This window comes from Melospiza melodia, chromosome 9 (genome assembly GCF_035770615.1).
Source record: "Melospiza melodia melodia isolate bMelMel2 chromosome 9, bMelMel2.pri, whole genome shotgun sequence".
Classification (NCBI taxonomy): domain Eukaryota; kingdom Metazoa; phylum Chordata; class Aves; order Passeriformes; family Passerellidae; genus Melospiza; species Melospiza melodia.
Window position 1 is genome coordinate 5,510,324 of NC_086202.1, and position 17,713 is coordinate 5,528,036.

The 17,713-nt window shown below is 46.3% G+C and overlaps 1 protein-coding gene across 1 annotated transcript; it reads right to left on the reverse strand.

Annotated features, from left to right (window-relative positions):
• Positions 1-465: 465 nt before the first annotated feature.
• On the reverse strand, positions 466-16,791 carry BAG3 (BAG cochaperone 3). The gene is made up of 4 exons (XM_063163104.1): positions 16,621-16,791; positions 5,401-5,718; positions 3,348-3,728; positions 466-1,775 (listed from the first exon to the last, which is right to left on the reverse strand). Exons 1-4 carry the CDS (start codon positions 16,789-16,791, stop codon positions 1,002-1,004), a joined length of 1,644 nt encoding a protein of 547 aa, XP_063019174.1. The 3' UTR covers positions 466-1,001.
• Positions 16,792-17,713: the final 922 nt, after the last annotated feature.

Sequence of the window (17,713 nt, forward strand, 5' to 3'; positions counted from 1 at the left end):
AAATTGTTAATCTCTCTGAACAAAGCATTGCTTAAAACTGTTCACAAAGTGAGAGGAATCCTACTGACTCTATGAATACAAAATGTATTTCTAAATACAAAAAAAAATTTGTACTTCTGCATACAAAATTTCATAACTATTAATAACACAATAGTGACTTTGCAGAAGAAGTTAAGATCTGGAAATTTCTGTAAGACAACCACAGATCTCAATGTTATAGACATTTCAGTTAAATGGTGACTTCCAGGGTGAGGGGGCAGAAATGCTCAGCCAAATTCCTTTCTCAATCCAAACAGCAACATCATCAGAAGGGAGGACATGAATAGACAAATGTTTTTGCCTTGATAAGAAAACAGCTGTCAGACTTCAACTATAATGCTGCAATAAAACGTCTGTTTTCAGAATAGTGTATTTAAAACCAATTACTGTCTTTACAGTTCTAGCTTATAAAATCACAAGACTAAATTAGGCTTCCATATTATTTTATTTCCCTCTTAAAATATAGCATTGAAGTCCTGCACACATATAAATATCCCTACAGTTTCTTGCACACTTTCTATCCATCATTACTTAAAGTGCCCAACTGTGAACATTAAAAGTAAAAACACTACTGTTAAGAGTGGCTATACTTGTAGGAGGACTGGTATTCTGACAATGCAGGCCACTGATTTTACAAAAATCACCTGCAAAAGAATACACCTGAAACAACACGCATCAATATTAACCCTGAAGTCATTTTTCTTTTCCATTCAGCTTATCTAAAAGCAATTAATGTACAGGGTTTATTTTTGAAACATGTCTTTTACATAGTGTAAGAATAAAGGCTAAATGCATCATTTTCTTTCTAGCTCCCTCCTTTCCCCACAAAGTGTTTACTGTGTCCCAAGCTGCTATGTTGATTAAAACCAGTTGAAAAGAGCTCCGGAAATGCATGCAACTTAAAATTCACTTAAACACACTTTAAGTTATAAAGTCTGAGAGATTTTGATTTCAGCACGTGGCTATGGTTCAGTTGGGTTATTGGATGTGTTTGTTGTGGTGGCAAGATTGGTAAACACTTCTTCCTTGGTTTCAGGTTGGTGTCTTTCCATTTTGGTTTCCTCTTGAGCATTTTTATTACTGGTATCTCCCTTGCTCTTGACTTCCACAGGTTCAATCTCCATGATTTCCTGTGGTGGTTTAGGCTCTGGAAAATTTGGCTGAAGTCCATCAACTTGAACAGGTTCTGGGACATCTTCTGCTTTCTGTTCAAGTTTTTCCAAAATGGTCTGGACCTTCCTTACACCATCTCTCCTGGCCTGGCGCACATCCGCACGACCCTCAGGGTCCACTGAGTCTAGGGCTAGCAACTCTTTGGTCAAATACTCTTCAATCATCAAGTACTTTTTGTCAGTTTTCTTGCCTTCAAAGGAGTTGACTGCCTGTTCAAGCATTTGTACTTTCTCCAGAATTGCTTCCACTTTCAAAACACCAGGATGCTTCTGAGGTTCTCCTGTTTCCATTGTCTTCGGCGGCGCCGCTTCTTCGGGAAGAGGCCTTTCCTGGGGGGGAGCAGCCTTGGCAGGGGAAGGAGCCTTTTTATCAGCTTTCTCTGCCATGGCTGGAGGCTTCTGGGGCTGTGCTTTAGGATCTGGCTCTTGGTGGGTGACCTGGATTGGGATATATGTGGAGGGTGCCTCTGTTTCGGGCGGCGGGGCTGCCTTGTTGTCAGGCTTGACTTCAGGAGGAGGGGCTGGTCTTGGTGGCTCCTGAGCTGGGACTTGTTGCTGAGAAACCTGGTGAGCAAGGCAAGTTTTGTGTTGAGACACAAAGCTCCTTATTTCCCTCTAAAGAACAAGTAATCTACCATCTAATTGTCTGTACCCTAGCAGTGCAACTTCACACACATGAGATATTTAATCTTCCCTGAGTGTTGCTGAATTTTACTGTTTTAAATTGAAAAAATAGCACTGTGCTGAACAGTTATTATAGTCACCAATCAACTCTCTCAAACATCAAATTTAACCCACCAAATCCTGCCCATGCTCAATAAAATCAGCCCCAGATGCAGGTTTAAAAGACAGGACCTTTGAGCAAAGCCTTCACCTAGCTTAAGTCAGAGAGATTTCTTGCTGAAGAAAGATTTCATCCTGTTTCACTAATGAAGGGCTCATCTTTCTTGAAAAGCCAACTACTTTGCTGAGTTTTAATCACACTTTGGGATATTCTCATCCTATTCCTGTTTTCAGGACATTCCTTTTCTGGTTAGTGCTTATTTTTAATCTTTAACCTATTTACATGCAGAGGTTACTGTGTCAATCTTATTACACTGTAGTGATTAGAGACTATCCTTGGGATTACTCCACTTTTAAATCATCAAATCAGAAATCTCTTGAAATTGAGATTAGTTTTGAAGTCTTAGCAGAAAGCTGAAATTTAGGAGATCTGCATTTTCCTCCCTCTGACACCCCCTTTAGTTACTCAGGCACATAAACAGTGATTTTGAAAGATACTAAATCCAGCTCTCATGGATTTAAATAGTAAAATAGCTGTACTTTATTCCAACCAAGTATGTAAATGGCCTACACTAGAAATCTGTTACTGCTTTACCTGTAAACATAAAATTTGATTAGGGAGAGCAAACTCTCACCCACAAAGATAAATAAATTAGCACTGATCTAGAATATGCCATTAAATCTTGAGTCTTCCTAGTTTTGTCCTATCCTGGGTTTTCAAACTATTAACCTAAAGTTTGCTTCTGTCATTTTTAATGTGAAAAATCTCCAGAGAGGAAATCAAGGGTTGTTTCTGTACATACCCCCTCTTCCACACACTCACAGCTGTCTAATTCCCAGTAGCCTTTTAATTGTAGTTTTACTAAGAATTCTAACATGGAAAAAATGTTCCATGAGCAGCAGGTTCTATGACCAAGAACACGCTTCAAGCCAGAAGAATAAAAAGCTCTGGATTTTGCTTATCCCCTTTCTTCACAGCAAAAACTACTTTGTGCATCTGATGCTATCCCCTAAATGGCTCTGAGACATCAGTCAAGTGTATTTACATAGATGTCACAAATCCAACACACCTGGTTTTCATCTCATAAACATAATGCAACATCAGTGACCTCAGTGTAATTACACCAAATTATACTCTGACAAGAGCAGATTAAATCATATTTCAGTGATCTACCACAGTCCTGACAGGTGGAAAGGCAACTTGCAGCTTATCTCAGGATCTCCCAGTCTGTTTAAATCTTAGCAGTGGAGACTGCTTTAGGTGCTTTCATGTATGTGTTAGTACAAGCTCATTTTACAGCTCTAGCCACACTCAGGCCCCTGGCAGGTGAATCACTTCCCCATTCCACATACCTGGGGTCTGTCTACCACTGTCTGCACTCGGATGGGAGCTGGGGGCTGCACCTGGGTGCCCACCCTGGCCGGGGAGCTCTCCCGACTGGAGGAGCCTCTCGGAGCCACCCGGAACGGAGACTGCGCCCGCGCCGCCTTGGGCTCCCGCTCCTCGGGCTGGATCTTGTGGAACACGGGCTGGTGGGCCTGGAACTCGCCCTGCTGGGCAGGGTAGTGGGTCTTCTGAGCCTGGTGGTAGGGCTGGGCTGGCTGCCGGGGCATGTTCTCATGGATCACGGGGATCGGGATGTAACCGCGAGGGAGCGCGTGGCTCCCCGCGTTGGGTCTGCCAGAGGGCTGGGGGGAAGCTGCTGCAGGGTCAGATGCTCCAGGAGGTTGAGGCTGCCATGAAAACAAAAATCCATGATTAAATGTTAACCACTGTGTGTGCACAATACTTTGCATTTCTAAAGAGAAAAGGGGGCAATCATCATAGAAACTGAATTCGTGTTTCTAGCGTGCAAGGACTCCATTTCCCTGGTTTTTTGGCCAAGAGCCTCACTAGACAAACCACATAAGTTGTGAGAGCATCATTATAACAAGCAGGAACCTGAGCTACAGCATTCCCAGCCCTGAAATGAGCAGGGAGTGGATGCTCAGTCAGAATGTTTGCTGCTTTTGCATGGCTGTTCCTGTCTAAACCTGTTAAATTTGAGGTAAACTAAAGCTAAGCAAACAAATTATGAGCTGGAGACAAACCCAAACCCCTAAGAGCACACAGCACTGACTTCTGATCCTCGCCACACAAACAGATTTTGTGTGTTTTGTTGGGTTTATTTTAAGAGCATGTCATTAATTTGGTGATGCAGATATGGCTAATTGCCCTTTGCCCCCTCTCCTGTGAAAGGCCAGACTGAGCCGTGAGAGGAGAGAACAGGCATTGCAGGAGAGAAGGGGAACAAGACCCCTCTTCTGGTTCTGATCAACTGCTCAGCTGCCCATGGAACAGCAGGAACCTTGGATAAATAAATGATGGTTTGCACTACAGCACCATCAGTGGCACTGGTGATGTGCAGTGCAGGGTCCCCAGCAGAGGCTCTGGTCACTTGGTACCCACACTGCACTGCCTGAGTGTGTAACAGCAAGTTCTGAGGCCCTCCCTCCCTGGTTATCTCCTTTAAGTGGCACAAAAGACACATTCCTAAAGGCACTCTGCAGAGAGGGCAAAGCTGTACACAGCTGGGAGAAGGAAAAGCTGAGCTTGTTGTCTTAGACAGGCATGGTTAGTCAAAACAGCTGAGAAACCTGCCAGCAGGATTTTAATTACATTCTTCAAACTCCAAATGGGTTTCAGAGAAGATGCCACCACTGCTGAATTACAGACCTGATATGTTTTCAGCTTGGTAAAGGCTGAATTTCCTGCTCATCTTACTTTGAATAAAAATGAGGCTTATATTTCCATATATTACAAGAATACCAATTTGCTAACTCTCGACAGAGAGGAGGCCAAAAATCCCACCTTCTGAAACACAAAACAAGCAGGGTGACATTTTTTTCAAAGAAGTCCATAGTCTGAAATTTTTTTCACATGCCACTGAAGGACAAAAATACTTTACAACTCACTTCTAAATGTGTGTATATGTGTAAATCCATTTCATACAACTGAAATTTGCAATTAGGAAGCAAAGCTCTTCTGAAGTGGCCTGGGTTGTTAGCTGACTGGACACTTGTCTCTCCCACTTTGACTCATGGTGCAGAACACAAGAGGCTTGTCTGCATTCTCCACTTGTAGGAGAACCTGCACAAACCCTAAAAAACCCTCCCCTGCCACAGGGCCCGCTCAGCTCTGCATTTATCTCTGCAGAATCATTCCAGAACAGAAGTGGGTGACGCCAGAAAAAAACCCATCCATAATTCATGCTGCCATGACTGTGCACTTTCAGTACTCTGCAAGCACTGGGAAAAAACACAATCCTGTGGCGAGCTGGGCTTCCTAAGCTCCTCATGTGTGACATTCAGGCCACAAACGCTGCAAAGAGCACTGCGAGCAGAGCCCAGCAGCGCTGACGCTCACCTCGGCTCCGTGCGTGGCCGCAGCTGCCGGTGTCTGTCCACATTGTTTGTCGGCCGCCGGCGACTCGGGGCCACCATAGCCCGCCCTGAGGGGTGCCTGGGCCTGCCCTGCTGCTGGCACAGCCTCTGTCTTGTACCTCTGCAGGCCTGGCTGAGGGGAGGAGAAGCAGGGGTGCTGCTGCCGGCCGTCGAGGCCCTCGTGGATGACGGGGATGGGGATGTAGCCCGCGCGCAGCTTGGGGTAGCCCACGTGTCCTTCTCGGGCCGCCGGCTGCTTGGGGCTCTCTCGAGATGGGCCATTGGCTGAGGACTGGCCTTCCTGCAAGGGAAAACAGCACAGACAGTTGTTGGTAGCTCAATAAATGTGGTGAGAGAAAGCTGCCCTAAAAGCAGCATCAGATGCGTGTGAGGGGCTCAGAGCCTGTCAGGCCTGCACAGGGCAGCCAACACTGCAGGCAAGGGGACAAAGATGAAAATTCTGCTTATGTGTGGGGCTTTCACCCCCACTTCTCATAAGCATTCCCTTGTTCTTTGAAATACCTGCCTAATTCCACCTGGATTTCTTATTTATCATACACTTAGCCACCAGCCCAGCCTCTTCAGAGGGAGCTCATCCAATTCAAACAAGTACCAATGGGACCAAAGACATCTCCCCTCAGCACTTCTCAATGCTACATCTGAAAAGACACTTGCAAAGAAGAATAATCCCAACAGAAGCACAGCTTTTGTTGGTATCATTCTTCCCACTGGCTATTGGAAGAAATACTGACAAGGCACACTGAAAATGTGTTCACTTCCAGCTAAGGAGGATCGGGTTCCATAAATATTGAGGGAGAGGGAAGGGGAAGACAGGATAGCTTAACAAAGAGGAAAACACTGAAAAGCAAGATTTTAAAATCCCTGTGTTGTCTGAGCACACTCACTGGACAATGTCAAAGCTCTGGCAAGGGTGTAAGTGGTTTGTGCTAAGAGCCCTCACAAGTCCTCTAGTAAGTTCTTCCTGCATCGGTCATTCTATTTTGAGACCCTGTGAGGGCCAAGTTCCAGATGTATCTCTAAGTCAGATCATGTAACAAGCACCTCTGTCATTCAGAGGGTAATGTCATTATTCAGTAAGAGGAGAATTTAATAAGGGGACATATGGTGCAAGTGTTGGAAACCCTATTTTTAAAGGGGTGTTTAAGCTGCAAAAATATTTCATGTTGCTTCTGTACACATTGACATACTAATTCATCAGGAATTCAGTGTTTTACCAACCAGACTATCAGTGTTCTTACTATATGATAGTATCACCTTAAAAAGTGATTTCTGAGAATTCTCTTCTTCTTCTGCACTAAAACCACAAAGAATTGAGGCTGTAAACTAATGAAGACAAAAAAAACACTGAAAGGAGCAAGTTCAAAGCCTGAAAGTCTGAGCCCCACTGTTCCATTTCCTTTTACTCATTAAAAAAAAAAAGTCCTCCACAAAGGAAGAATTCTAGAAGAGGCACAGAGGAGAGCCAGGCCTAGAAAGTTCGCAGAGAGAAGCAATGTGAAGTTGGCTTTCCCAGCTGCACAACGAGGATGATCTCATGCCAACGTCTGCACCAGGATCCACGGATGAGTCATTTTAAATTCACCCTACCAGGAAACCACATTCCTGTGCTCCACACAGGCTCTCAGGGGCTCTCAGAACCCCCCACACCAACACTCACTCGCTCTTTCACCTTCCACCAGCACAGCCCTGGCCCCACAGCTCCGCCGGGATCCGCAGGGATGTGCCCTTACGTCAGCAAACAGCATTTGTTGGAAAATAAAAAATAAACCTGAGGTGTGCTCAGCTGACAACAATGCGAGGCCGTGCTGGAGCCAAGCGTGTGTCAGAGGCTGGGCTGGAGGGGAGGCCATGGATCCCGCACGGATCCCAGCGGGAAGCAGCGCCTCACCTTGGTGCAGCGCTGACTGAGGGCGTTCTGCTGCCCCAGCGTCCCTGCCCGTAACCCGAGCAGCCACCCCACCTACCGCGGCTCCCACCGCTATAAAAAGGAGATTCCCTCACTTCCAGAGGCTCTAAGGGAAGGGCTTGGGAGCTGGGTGGGCCTGCAGCACCCACAGGGGATGTGGCACGAGAAGGTTTTGTCAGCCAAAGCTGCTCTGCCCCACCTGGGGTACAGAACTGCCCAAAGGGAGCAGCTGCTTTGGGGTCTGCATTGTCTTTGATTTGGGACAAGACCTCCAGTTTTCTGGAGTGCCCCACAATGATAAATCATTCCACATGGACAGTATCCCACTCCCCTCCATGGACCCCTCCCAAAGAGCCCAGCCATGGCCTTCCCCTCCCTTGTTTTCATGCTCAGACCCGTGGGGCTGCCCTTGTTTTGAACCTTCTCAGCAATCTGAGAAATCTGCCTCTGCAACTTAAGCCCTGCTAGGAAACACAAAAGAGGCAGCCCAAAACCAAAGCAAGAATCAGGTTGGACTGCTTCTTCAAAGCATCCAGTTTATAAATTAAGTAAAGCTTCTGTCAATACTTAAGGTGTTTTTGTTTTGTTGTTCTCTATTTTTTTAAATAGACCATACTCCCACAATTTCTCACATATCCTCACAGCTTCAGACAACCTGTGCTGCTCCTGTGGAAAGTTAGTATTTCAAGCTGGTCCTTTGCTGTAGGCTTTTTTCCCCTGCAGTCAGGTCTAACCACAGAGGCCTCAGCTGTGCAGTCACACTGGAACAGCCCTTGGTAAAAGAGCAAGGGCAGCGTCCTTGTTTTTCCCACCATCAGTGGCCCCGAGGCACAGATCAGGTTTAGGAAAGGTGCTCTCATCACAAAGCACTTCCTGCTCTACACTGTCCCCTTCAACACTTAATTAATACTTAACTCTACAAACAGCTGCCTACATTAGCCAGTTTGTATCACCACATCTTTAACATTCTTTCTTCCCTGTTTCTTTTCCTCCCACTGTGGTACAATCACAAACAGGGACAATAATCCAGGTATTCTGAAATTCCCATCTCTGGGGAATGACTCCACTGAGCAGGCCCTGGGTTCTGGTCTGTATTTAGTGAGACTCTGACACAGCAGGGAGTGCGTGCACATCCCAATGTCCCTGTCTCCAAAATCCTGGCCAAAGCAGTTCTGTTCTGTGCAGGAGAGCCTGTCTTTCCAGCCTGGGCAAACAGGTTCTAGAAGACTTCAGGAAAAGCTCAGGTGTGCCTGGGGACACTGTGCCAATGGGGAGGAATGGAATCAAGCTATGGAAAACACTCATCTTCACACTACATTAAAGAAATTCACAGATTCTCTCCTAATGCTTTAATTCCACAGAACAGTTAGCACAACAAAAAGTAGCCATTTTTTTGTTTTATTTGCCTTCTATCACATACAGTTCTTGCTTGTTACATTAACAAATCTGTTACCTAGAAAAAGTCCAGAGCTCACATTTAATTCATATCAGCACAAAGAGAATGACCAACAAATGAATGACAAGTCTTAGTCCATCATCCTTCCTGGTTTAAGGGTTTAAGTATTAAAAAAACAGGAACCCAACTCAGGTTTCTGCATTGAAACTAATTGAAGCAAATTTCTCCCACCCTCATCTAAGGAAACAAGAAGTTCCTTAAAGCTGAGTAGCTACAAACAGCAGAGTATCAACTAATTTTCAGTAAGTACCAGGACTGACTCTCAGCAATCCCAGGTGTGATCACACAATTTACCTTGAAGAGAGAGAATCCCCCAAAAGGAGGGAGCACAAAAATGCAAAAACTGCCTTGAACAGCTCAGAAATGTTGCAAACAGTTTTACATGATATTTCAGGTAGCCTGAAATACCCACAGGGACTCAAACCTGATCCAGCACTTCAGGAGGTGCTGAGGTAAGCCATCACATCCAGGCAAATGAGAGGTTTGGCCCAGGAGGGGCAGTGGAGCTGTGCCTGGAGAGCTGCTCAGAGCAGGGACAGAGCTCTCAGCTCTCGGGACAAGCATTTCTGTTGTGAGGCCATCACCAGGATAAATAAAGGTGCAGCCAGCACGAGTTGTGCAACTGGAAAAAACACTTCATACCCCCACATCCTACTGCTGGCTTCCCGTGGGAAGGGCACTGTCAGGACTGACACTAAAATCCTCCAACTTGTTCCCATTTACAAGTGAGTTGAAGCCAAGAGGCACTGGAATAAAAAAAGTGACAGCAAGAGCAAAAGCACAGCCTTGCACCAGGGCTCCCAGCACAGCTGCACCATCTGAATAATGGATAACTCCTAGTGTGCCCCAAGTCTGCTCAAGTGTTATTCCAGACCCAAACACAGAAACCTGCAAATTGAGCCACTGCTGATGCCAGCAAATTGCCACTGGAGTTTTCCAAGACAGCTCTACTGTTTGAAATAAATTTGTCAAAATATTCTCTATTCATGCTAAATGACTTGAATAGTTGTGTCAAATTCAGAATCTCCCTTTTGAGACTCCTTACATAATACATTTGTCATTCCTCCAATACTGAAATGGTCTACAGAATAAAGTCTAAAACCTCCTTTGCTGCCATTGCACTCCTGCATTTTTCTTCTGATGTTATTTGCAGTACAATCAATTCAGTCTCTAAAGCACATGTTATTCACACATGTAGCACCTCTGCAGCTCCTGCAGAGCAGCAGTGCAAGTATTTAAATTGTACCTGTTTTGTAAATATTATCTAGCAAGGGGAAAACAAAATTTACCAGCAGTGCCAAGAGATTAAACAACTTCTCTGTATGCAAACAGATGGACCATGACCCCAGTGTCGTTCTGAACTTGTAAGCTGCTGCTATAGAGTACTACACAAACAATTATCTGGTTGCTCAAATGAGAAAACACCAGTACTTGACAAAATCTTACTTGACAACACACCTTTTATAACTTGAAGCCCAAATCCTATCTGTTTAGGAAGAAGGGAATAGCATAATTCTGCTCTTTCACAATCAAATACAGCAATAACCAAAATGAGTGACAACAACCAAGTTTTGTTCACACACTTGCTCAAACCTGCATTTTATCAGAAATTGCCATGAATAACAAAAAAGCCAGAGGAATCCAGTATTCAAATTAAGAATGAAGTAACTATTCTATTTATTAAAGGAAACACCATTTTTGTCATAGAAAGGTAAAATTTTAACCATTGGAATTAGATTCCACAGCCACTCAGACTTTACTTCTGGCCAGACCTCCTTTCCTTCTCTGGTGCATGAACTACAGAAGTACTACACCACCTTTGCTACCAACAGAAATCAACATATCCCAAGTATTTCTGAGAAGTTCCTCGTGTCTGCTGTGTGTTTGAACATATCAATAGCACACCCTCAGCATGAGCTGGGCTTTACTAGCACTTCCCAGAGAACTACATGGGTTCCAAGGTACCCAGTGATTTACTCTCAGTGCTGACTCCAAACTTCTTACAGCCCTGCCTCAGCTGCTGCACACACTTGCATTCTCACCCTTTTACTCACAATTTGTGCTTAAATATATAGACTGAGCACATAGGCATTTGAGCAAGATATCATTAGCTAATGACTGAAGGAAACCATGAATAAGCTTAGCTGCATGAGCTGTCTCAGTAGGACTTGGTGTCAGTGGCATCATGTAACCCAATTACAGGCCAAGCTGCTTTTGATGTTCCACATGCTGAATGCTGAGTTTTATTTCCCAACATACACATGTGTAGGCAAACAGGCCTTTTGTTCTCTCTTGTAATTATCAAGTTGTATTATACAAGAATGACATTAACATTCGCTCTAACCGATGCCATTAGAAATAAATAAACACCATTCAAAACCGAAGGAGAAAACTGATCCTCAGCTCTTCAGAACACAGAGCCTTACTGGAGCAAATATGTTGGCAATCTTGCAGATCAATCTTGTACTAAAATCTGTCCTGTTTTAATCACTAGGAGGATTCTTTCTTCAGCTAAAATGCCTTGGTGAGGACATGACAACACCTGCCCAGTGTGCCCATGTGGAAGTTGGCACTGAAAGCAGCCCGTGGGCCAAACTGAACATGTCTGAGACAGAAACAATGACTGCTCCCAGGAGCAGAGTGCTCTTAGAGAGCTGGGATCACCACCCACCCTGCAGCTTTAGTGGATGGACTTTAGAGAACAGCCCCCCAGAGTGCTAACAAACACCCTTGCCAAGGGGGATGAGAATGACACACTATTCAGTTATTTCTGTTCACTGCCTCATTACCTAAGAAGCAGGTGGTCAAACTGTTGCTTTCCTATTAGTTATGACCCAGGAATCTGAAATACATCAGAAAGCAGAACCCTCAAAAACTAGCAAAACAATGCCTCATTAAAAAAAAAAACAAAAACAAACAGGAGAATAAGCAGATAATGCTTGAAGAGTGGGCCATGAATTTCAGTTTATAGTCAGGCTTCAAATTCCCATCTAAAATTTCATTTTGTACACAGCAGCTTTCTGACTTCTCTTCCTTAAAGGGCAATTTTCCAACACTATAAAAGCACTTGCTACCTTGCACCCCTTTTATTAATTACCATCAGCCATAAAAAACACACTTCTGTGCTACCTGGCCTACCGGGTAATGTCAGACCAGTCTCTTCCCCATCCCATGCCTGATTTTCCTGTCTGTAAAACCAAAAAGGAAAAACAAAAATAATCAAACCAACAGCTTCTGCAACATATTTAAGATACAGCATTTTTCTTTCTGCCTGTAATTAAGTAATGTGATCTGTGTGAACAAGCTTTTTCTTCTGATTTACATTTACCTTCACCTCGGCATGAAGAGAGACCACAGCTCACCTACAGAGTGATACTGTCTGCACTCCCCAAAGTATAAGGAATTGTTACCTGCCTTATCATGGCTCAAGTGGGAACAATTCTATTTTTGCCATGTAGTCATGGAAAAGTTCTGCCTGTGCATACAAGTGTTAAAAATACAGTTCCTAGGTAAGAATGCTGCCACCTGGCACAAGTACTCTTCCTTTGTCCTTTAGATAAGGGGCACACAGTGCCAGGAGTTCCACAGAACCCTGCAACACCTTCTCTGCTTTTCCTCTTGCTTTATCTCCAGTATCGTTTCCTGGTGTTCCTGTCTCTTATTTCCAATTAGCCCCACCCCTTGTTTTCAGGTTAATTGATACGTCCCTAAGTTAACTCCCTGCTCACCATGTTCTGTCAGGGGGGGGCTTTAAATAACTACACCAAGCAGCAGCAGGGAATCTGGGCAAAGCCAAGACACAACCCTCCCCAAAATCCCTTTCTGATAATTTCACCACTCCTACTATTGAGCCTTTTCTGTGCAGTACCTTTTTAATCCAGTGACTAATTTATTAGCCTGACAGAATGCACATCAGCATTAGGAAAGTAAAAACACTGCAGGTGGAAGAGACCTGAAATGTTACTAAGCTGACCCCACATTCCCCTCCCCTGAGGAGAACCACTGTGAGAGGTACAGCTCCAGAGAGGCTGTTCTGACCTCTCCATGCAAGTTCTAATTTGGTCTACCAAGGATTTTTCAGTCAACTTGACCACGAGAAGTCAGCGCTCAAAAATAAGCCCACTGCTAAAGAGATGTGAATTGAGTGACTTCAGACTTATTTGGGGAAGCAGACAGAAAAGAGATGCAACAGCCATGAAGGGAGAGGATGGAAACTGAGGAGCAGTCAGTTGTTCCCCAGTGAAGCATCAGCAGCAGGGTGAGATGGTTTCTCCTTCCTTTGTTCAGGCCTGTGCAGTGATTGCTGCAGCCAGTCCTTATCATAGATCACTTTTATGGCTGCTCCCCGACTCGTGCCTGGCTGCTGCTGCAGCTTTTATCTCAAACCCAAGGCACCACTGAGCTATTGATCACTCCAATACCTGTTAGTGAAGCTCAGCACAGTCAATTCCTCTGGATTATTTTTAGCTGCATTATTTCCCAGGGGGTTTACTGCATGTGGAAACAACACAGAGAAGAGGTATTGATAAATACCTATACAAACCTTTGCTTTCTTCAAGTGAAATCTATTTTCATCGACACTTGGGGGAACACCAAGTGAACAATTTAATGCCATGAGACAATTCTTCAGGAAGTACACAGACCTGTGATACTCTAAGTTAGCACAGAAAATAACTACAACAAATAAGCATAGGAAATGAGTAATTCTATCAAAAAAAAAAAAAAAAGGAAGAGTGGCATCACTAGTAAACACATTTTTTACTAGATTTTTATACATCTTCACAGTATTAATTTCACCTTACTTCTTAAATGTCTTACTGTTAACTAATCAGATCCTTGAAAAAACCATTAGTCTACCAGGAAGCTTCACTAATAAACATTTTTCTGTCATTTGCAAAGTCATTCCTTATTTCTCACTGAAACAACATGAGATTTTTCCTCTTTCTAATTAAGGGCTCCCCAATCTACCCCCATGCTGCAGTGATTTCTTACACATAACAGAAAACATGCAGAAGAACACCCATCCTTCATGTCAGTAAAAAATAAAAAAGGTCAGACTGAATGAGGAAATAACAGAGATCCTGAATTCACAAATGCACCTCAAATAGAGAGATAAATGCAAAAACAAGGTCTGGTTTTGTTGCTTTTAAATGCTTTTGTCATGGGTTAAAATTGCAGAAGAGCCACTTCAACTTTTACCCGATTATGTGTCTGGCACAGATTGCTGCAGCCAGCAAGGCTACACTGATGTTAAGCCCAGGGTAAGTGAGAAGAGCAAGATCAAGCACTTGGGAACAACAGGACTTTGTTACAACTCTGCCTCAGCTATACTCTTACCCAGCTAGAAAAGCTCAGCCAGCCCTAGATCTGTGCTCCAGTCACTGCACACTTAGAGTGTAACACCTCATTTCATTGCCTAATCTCTTCAGAAAGGGAATAAATATTCACAGACAGAATATTGGTGGATACAGTGTAAGACCACCTCAAAGGAGGCAAAAAATTGCTAATTTCACTGTCAGATTTCAGTGACAACAATACAGTGACAGAGTCAGCACAAGTTTGATCTCAGTATAATTGTTCTTGAAAAGGTGCATCAAGTCTGACACATGCAGTCAGCTTCTGTGATTGTCAGATCACTTCTAACAGCCCCAAGTTCTCAGCTGAGCTTGGCTGAGAATGAAGGAAATCAGAAAGCTCTCCCCATCACATCTGTGTTTTTTGGCTTTCAGCTGTGATTATGCCGTTCCTACCTGTTTAGGTATTAACAGAAGTCTGGCATCTTCAAAAATCCTTGCTGGATTTGAAATTCAATGTCAGTGGGTAGTTTGCCTTCCTTGGCATTGTCCAGCTAAGACAATATTTAGAAAAAGATATATTTTCCTTGGGCCTGACTCTAAGATTCTTTTGCTAACTAGTACCTGTCCTTGTGAAATACACTGCTATTCAAAAAACTGATGATTTCAGCAGCTGTCCATGAATTCCAGCAAACACATTTAATTCGAGGCTGATAAATGGCTCTGTGAGAGCAGTTACACACAACTTCTACTGCCAAAGGAGGACCTTTTTAGCTAGGAACTCCCAGAAATCAACAGCTCAACTCTAGAGGCATTTCTCGGTCTCCCAGTGAACAAACCCAAAGCACACGTTCCTGCTCACAGCCAGGAGTAACAGATTTTCCTGACTGGAAAACAGTGTATCCCACAAAAGCTGTTGAAAAGCAGATCCAGCTTTTTGTACCTGTGACTGCCTTTGCAATTGGCAGAAGAGGCACGGAGGCAATTCTCATCACCACAGATTTCACAAGAGATAGGGGTGAAAATTTGTTTTGTTTCAGGCACCCACTCAAGCAGAGGGCTGATCCATCAGACAGCTTCCAACTCTCTTCACACAATTATTGAAAGCAGCTTGAATCTGACTATTCTGTTAAATGGGTTAGGCTCAAGTGGTATTCCTGGAACAAAACCCTTTCAGTAAACAGCACGCTTTTCTTCTCAAGTACATTCTATGGTTATAAAAAACACATTATTTTTATTTTTACTACCATAACAGCAAGTGTTAGCAGGTGCCTCCAAAAAGGAGAGAAAACACTTTTTGCTATGCTATTCTAATATTCTTATTATCAAATTACATTTTTCTAAGACCTCTGTGCATTATTACTAGAATTTATTTATAGACCAAACGAACCAGCACTTAGAGAGCTGCAAAGGGGGTTAATCTGACATAGAGAAGTACGTCCCTTCCTTTCCAAGGCCAGCTGCTCTCACACCGAGCTTTCAGTCACGGTCTGCCCTCGGAAACCGGGCAATTACTATTTTAAGAAACGGTAAGTTCATAAAATAATTAACACTTCTCGAGCGCGTCGCACGGAACGGGAGAAAAAACTTTCAACAGAGCTCCGGTGCAGCCGCATCCCGCGGCCCCTTCCTTGCTGCTGCACGGACCCCAACCCTGCTGTCCCCCGGGGCACCGGGGCTCCCGCAGCCCCGACCCTCCTGTCCCCCGGCTGGCCAAGGCTCCCGCGGCCCCGGCCCCGCAGCAGCCGCCGCTCCCCGGCGCGGCCCCTCTCGGGCAGCCGCCAGCCCCCGGCTCCGATCCAGCCCCGCCGATCTCCGTGCCCGAGCCCCTGGCCGGGAGGGACGCCCCGGGAGCCCGGCGCGCCCGGGGTTACGCGATGCTCCGCGCCGAGACCCCGGGGAATCGCTTTCCCAGCAGGCAAATCCAAGCCGGCTCAAGTTTCCAGCACTTTCTGCCCAGCACAGTCACCGCGCTGTTGGGTCAGAGGGCTGCGATCCCCCAAGGGCCGGGCTGGATTCCCCAAAAGCCGCAGGAGCTGACCCGAAAGGGTCACCCCGCAGGGCCCCGGCCGCTCTCCCCTCAGCGCCGCTCCTTCCATGGACATATTTGGACTGAGATGCGGCTTTTCCCCGAGCGTGCTTCGCGACAAAACCGGAGCGGCAGCTGCCGGCAGAGTTTGGGACCAGGGAAAAGCAAACGGGGAAAGAAAAAAGAAGTTGGACTCCGAGCCGGGTCGCTCCTTTTTTAAAGGCATCCAGCGTTCACAGCTGAAAAATAAAACAGGCTCGCCTCTCCCCTGGCAGGCCGGGCGGACTTAACCAACTTTAAATAAACATTACAGGGCCGAGGTATCAAATGATTGAATGCACAAAAAAGGGACTGCAGTGCGTCAGAGACAAAAGGCAGCTCCTGCCCTCACGGCATCGCCACGCGCCCCGGGGGGAGCGCGGCCCCCGACCCCCCTCGCCCCGCCGGGACACCCGGCCCGGCCCGGCCACCCCCGTCCTCCCTCCCTGCCGCCCTACCTGCGGCGCTGCCCGCAGGCGCGGGTCGCTCCAGGTCGTGGTGCGGCTGTTGTGATCCACGAAGAAGGGCCAGCCGGTCTGCGGGTCGATCTTGATCTCCCAGCCGGGGGGCAGCGGCTCGGCGCTGCCCTCCATCTGCGGCGGCGGCGGGCTCTGCGCGGCGGCACTCATGGCGGGGCAGAGCCCGAGGGCCGCGCCGGCCGCTTTATCCGCCGCGGGCCGGGGGGCGGGGGCGCGGGGCTGGAACTGTCTGGAAACGGCGGCGGCGGGGGAGGGACCAGGGGCGGGACGCGGAGGAGGAGGAGGGCGGAGGAGTCGCTGGCTGGAAACTTCTGGCTGTGTCCAGCGCGGCTCGGCAGACCCCCGGGGTACCGGGGAGGGCTGGCGGGGAACGCCCCGGGAGCCGCCGCGGCACGGCCGGCTCTCAGCAGGGCTGCTCGGCACCGGCACCGCGGGGTGACGGCACCAGCCCGGGCTGCCCTCCTGCCCCGGCCGGTCCCTGCCGCGCCGCGAGCCCGTCCCGGGGCAGCCCGCAGCCCTCCGGCAGGGCGGCTCCGACCGACTGCCCCGCGCCCTGAGAGAAAGATCAAAGCTCCTCCCCAAAACGCCCTGCCCCGTGACTGATAATTCGAGGTTGTGGCAGATAAACAACAAAAATAATGCTTCTCAAGTGAGGGTGTGGGCAGGCGTTGTTCGTCGGATCCAACTGGATTGAACTTTCTCAGCGCTTTGCAAATGCGTGTCTCAATTCTGAGTTTCACTCAGAAATACACCTGAAGGCAAAGAGTGTGTGTGTGAGGTTTAAAGCAGCGGCATTCTCATGGACTCGGTGGGTTTGGTTTGAGGTAACTGTGCTTCACAACCACACCACTTGCAGTCATCTGACAGTCACAGGAGCAGCCGCAGATGCCTGTCGATAGTTACTCTAAGTAGAGTGAATGCACGGTGTCCCTCAAACACAGAAGTTGCCTTCTAAAAGCTATTTGCTTAGAATTCCAAGTGTGAATCCCTCGGAGATAAATTCTTATTACTGAAGTATCTCTTATTTCAAAAAGACCCCTGCCTCTTCACAGCCCTGAGCACAGCCAGGATC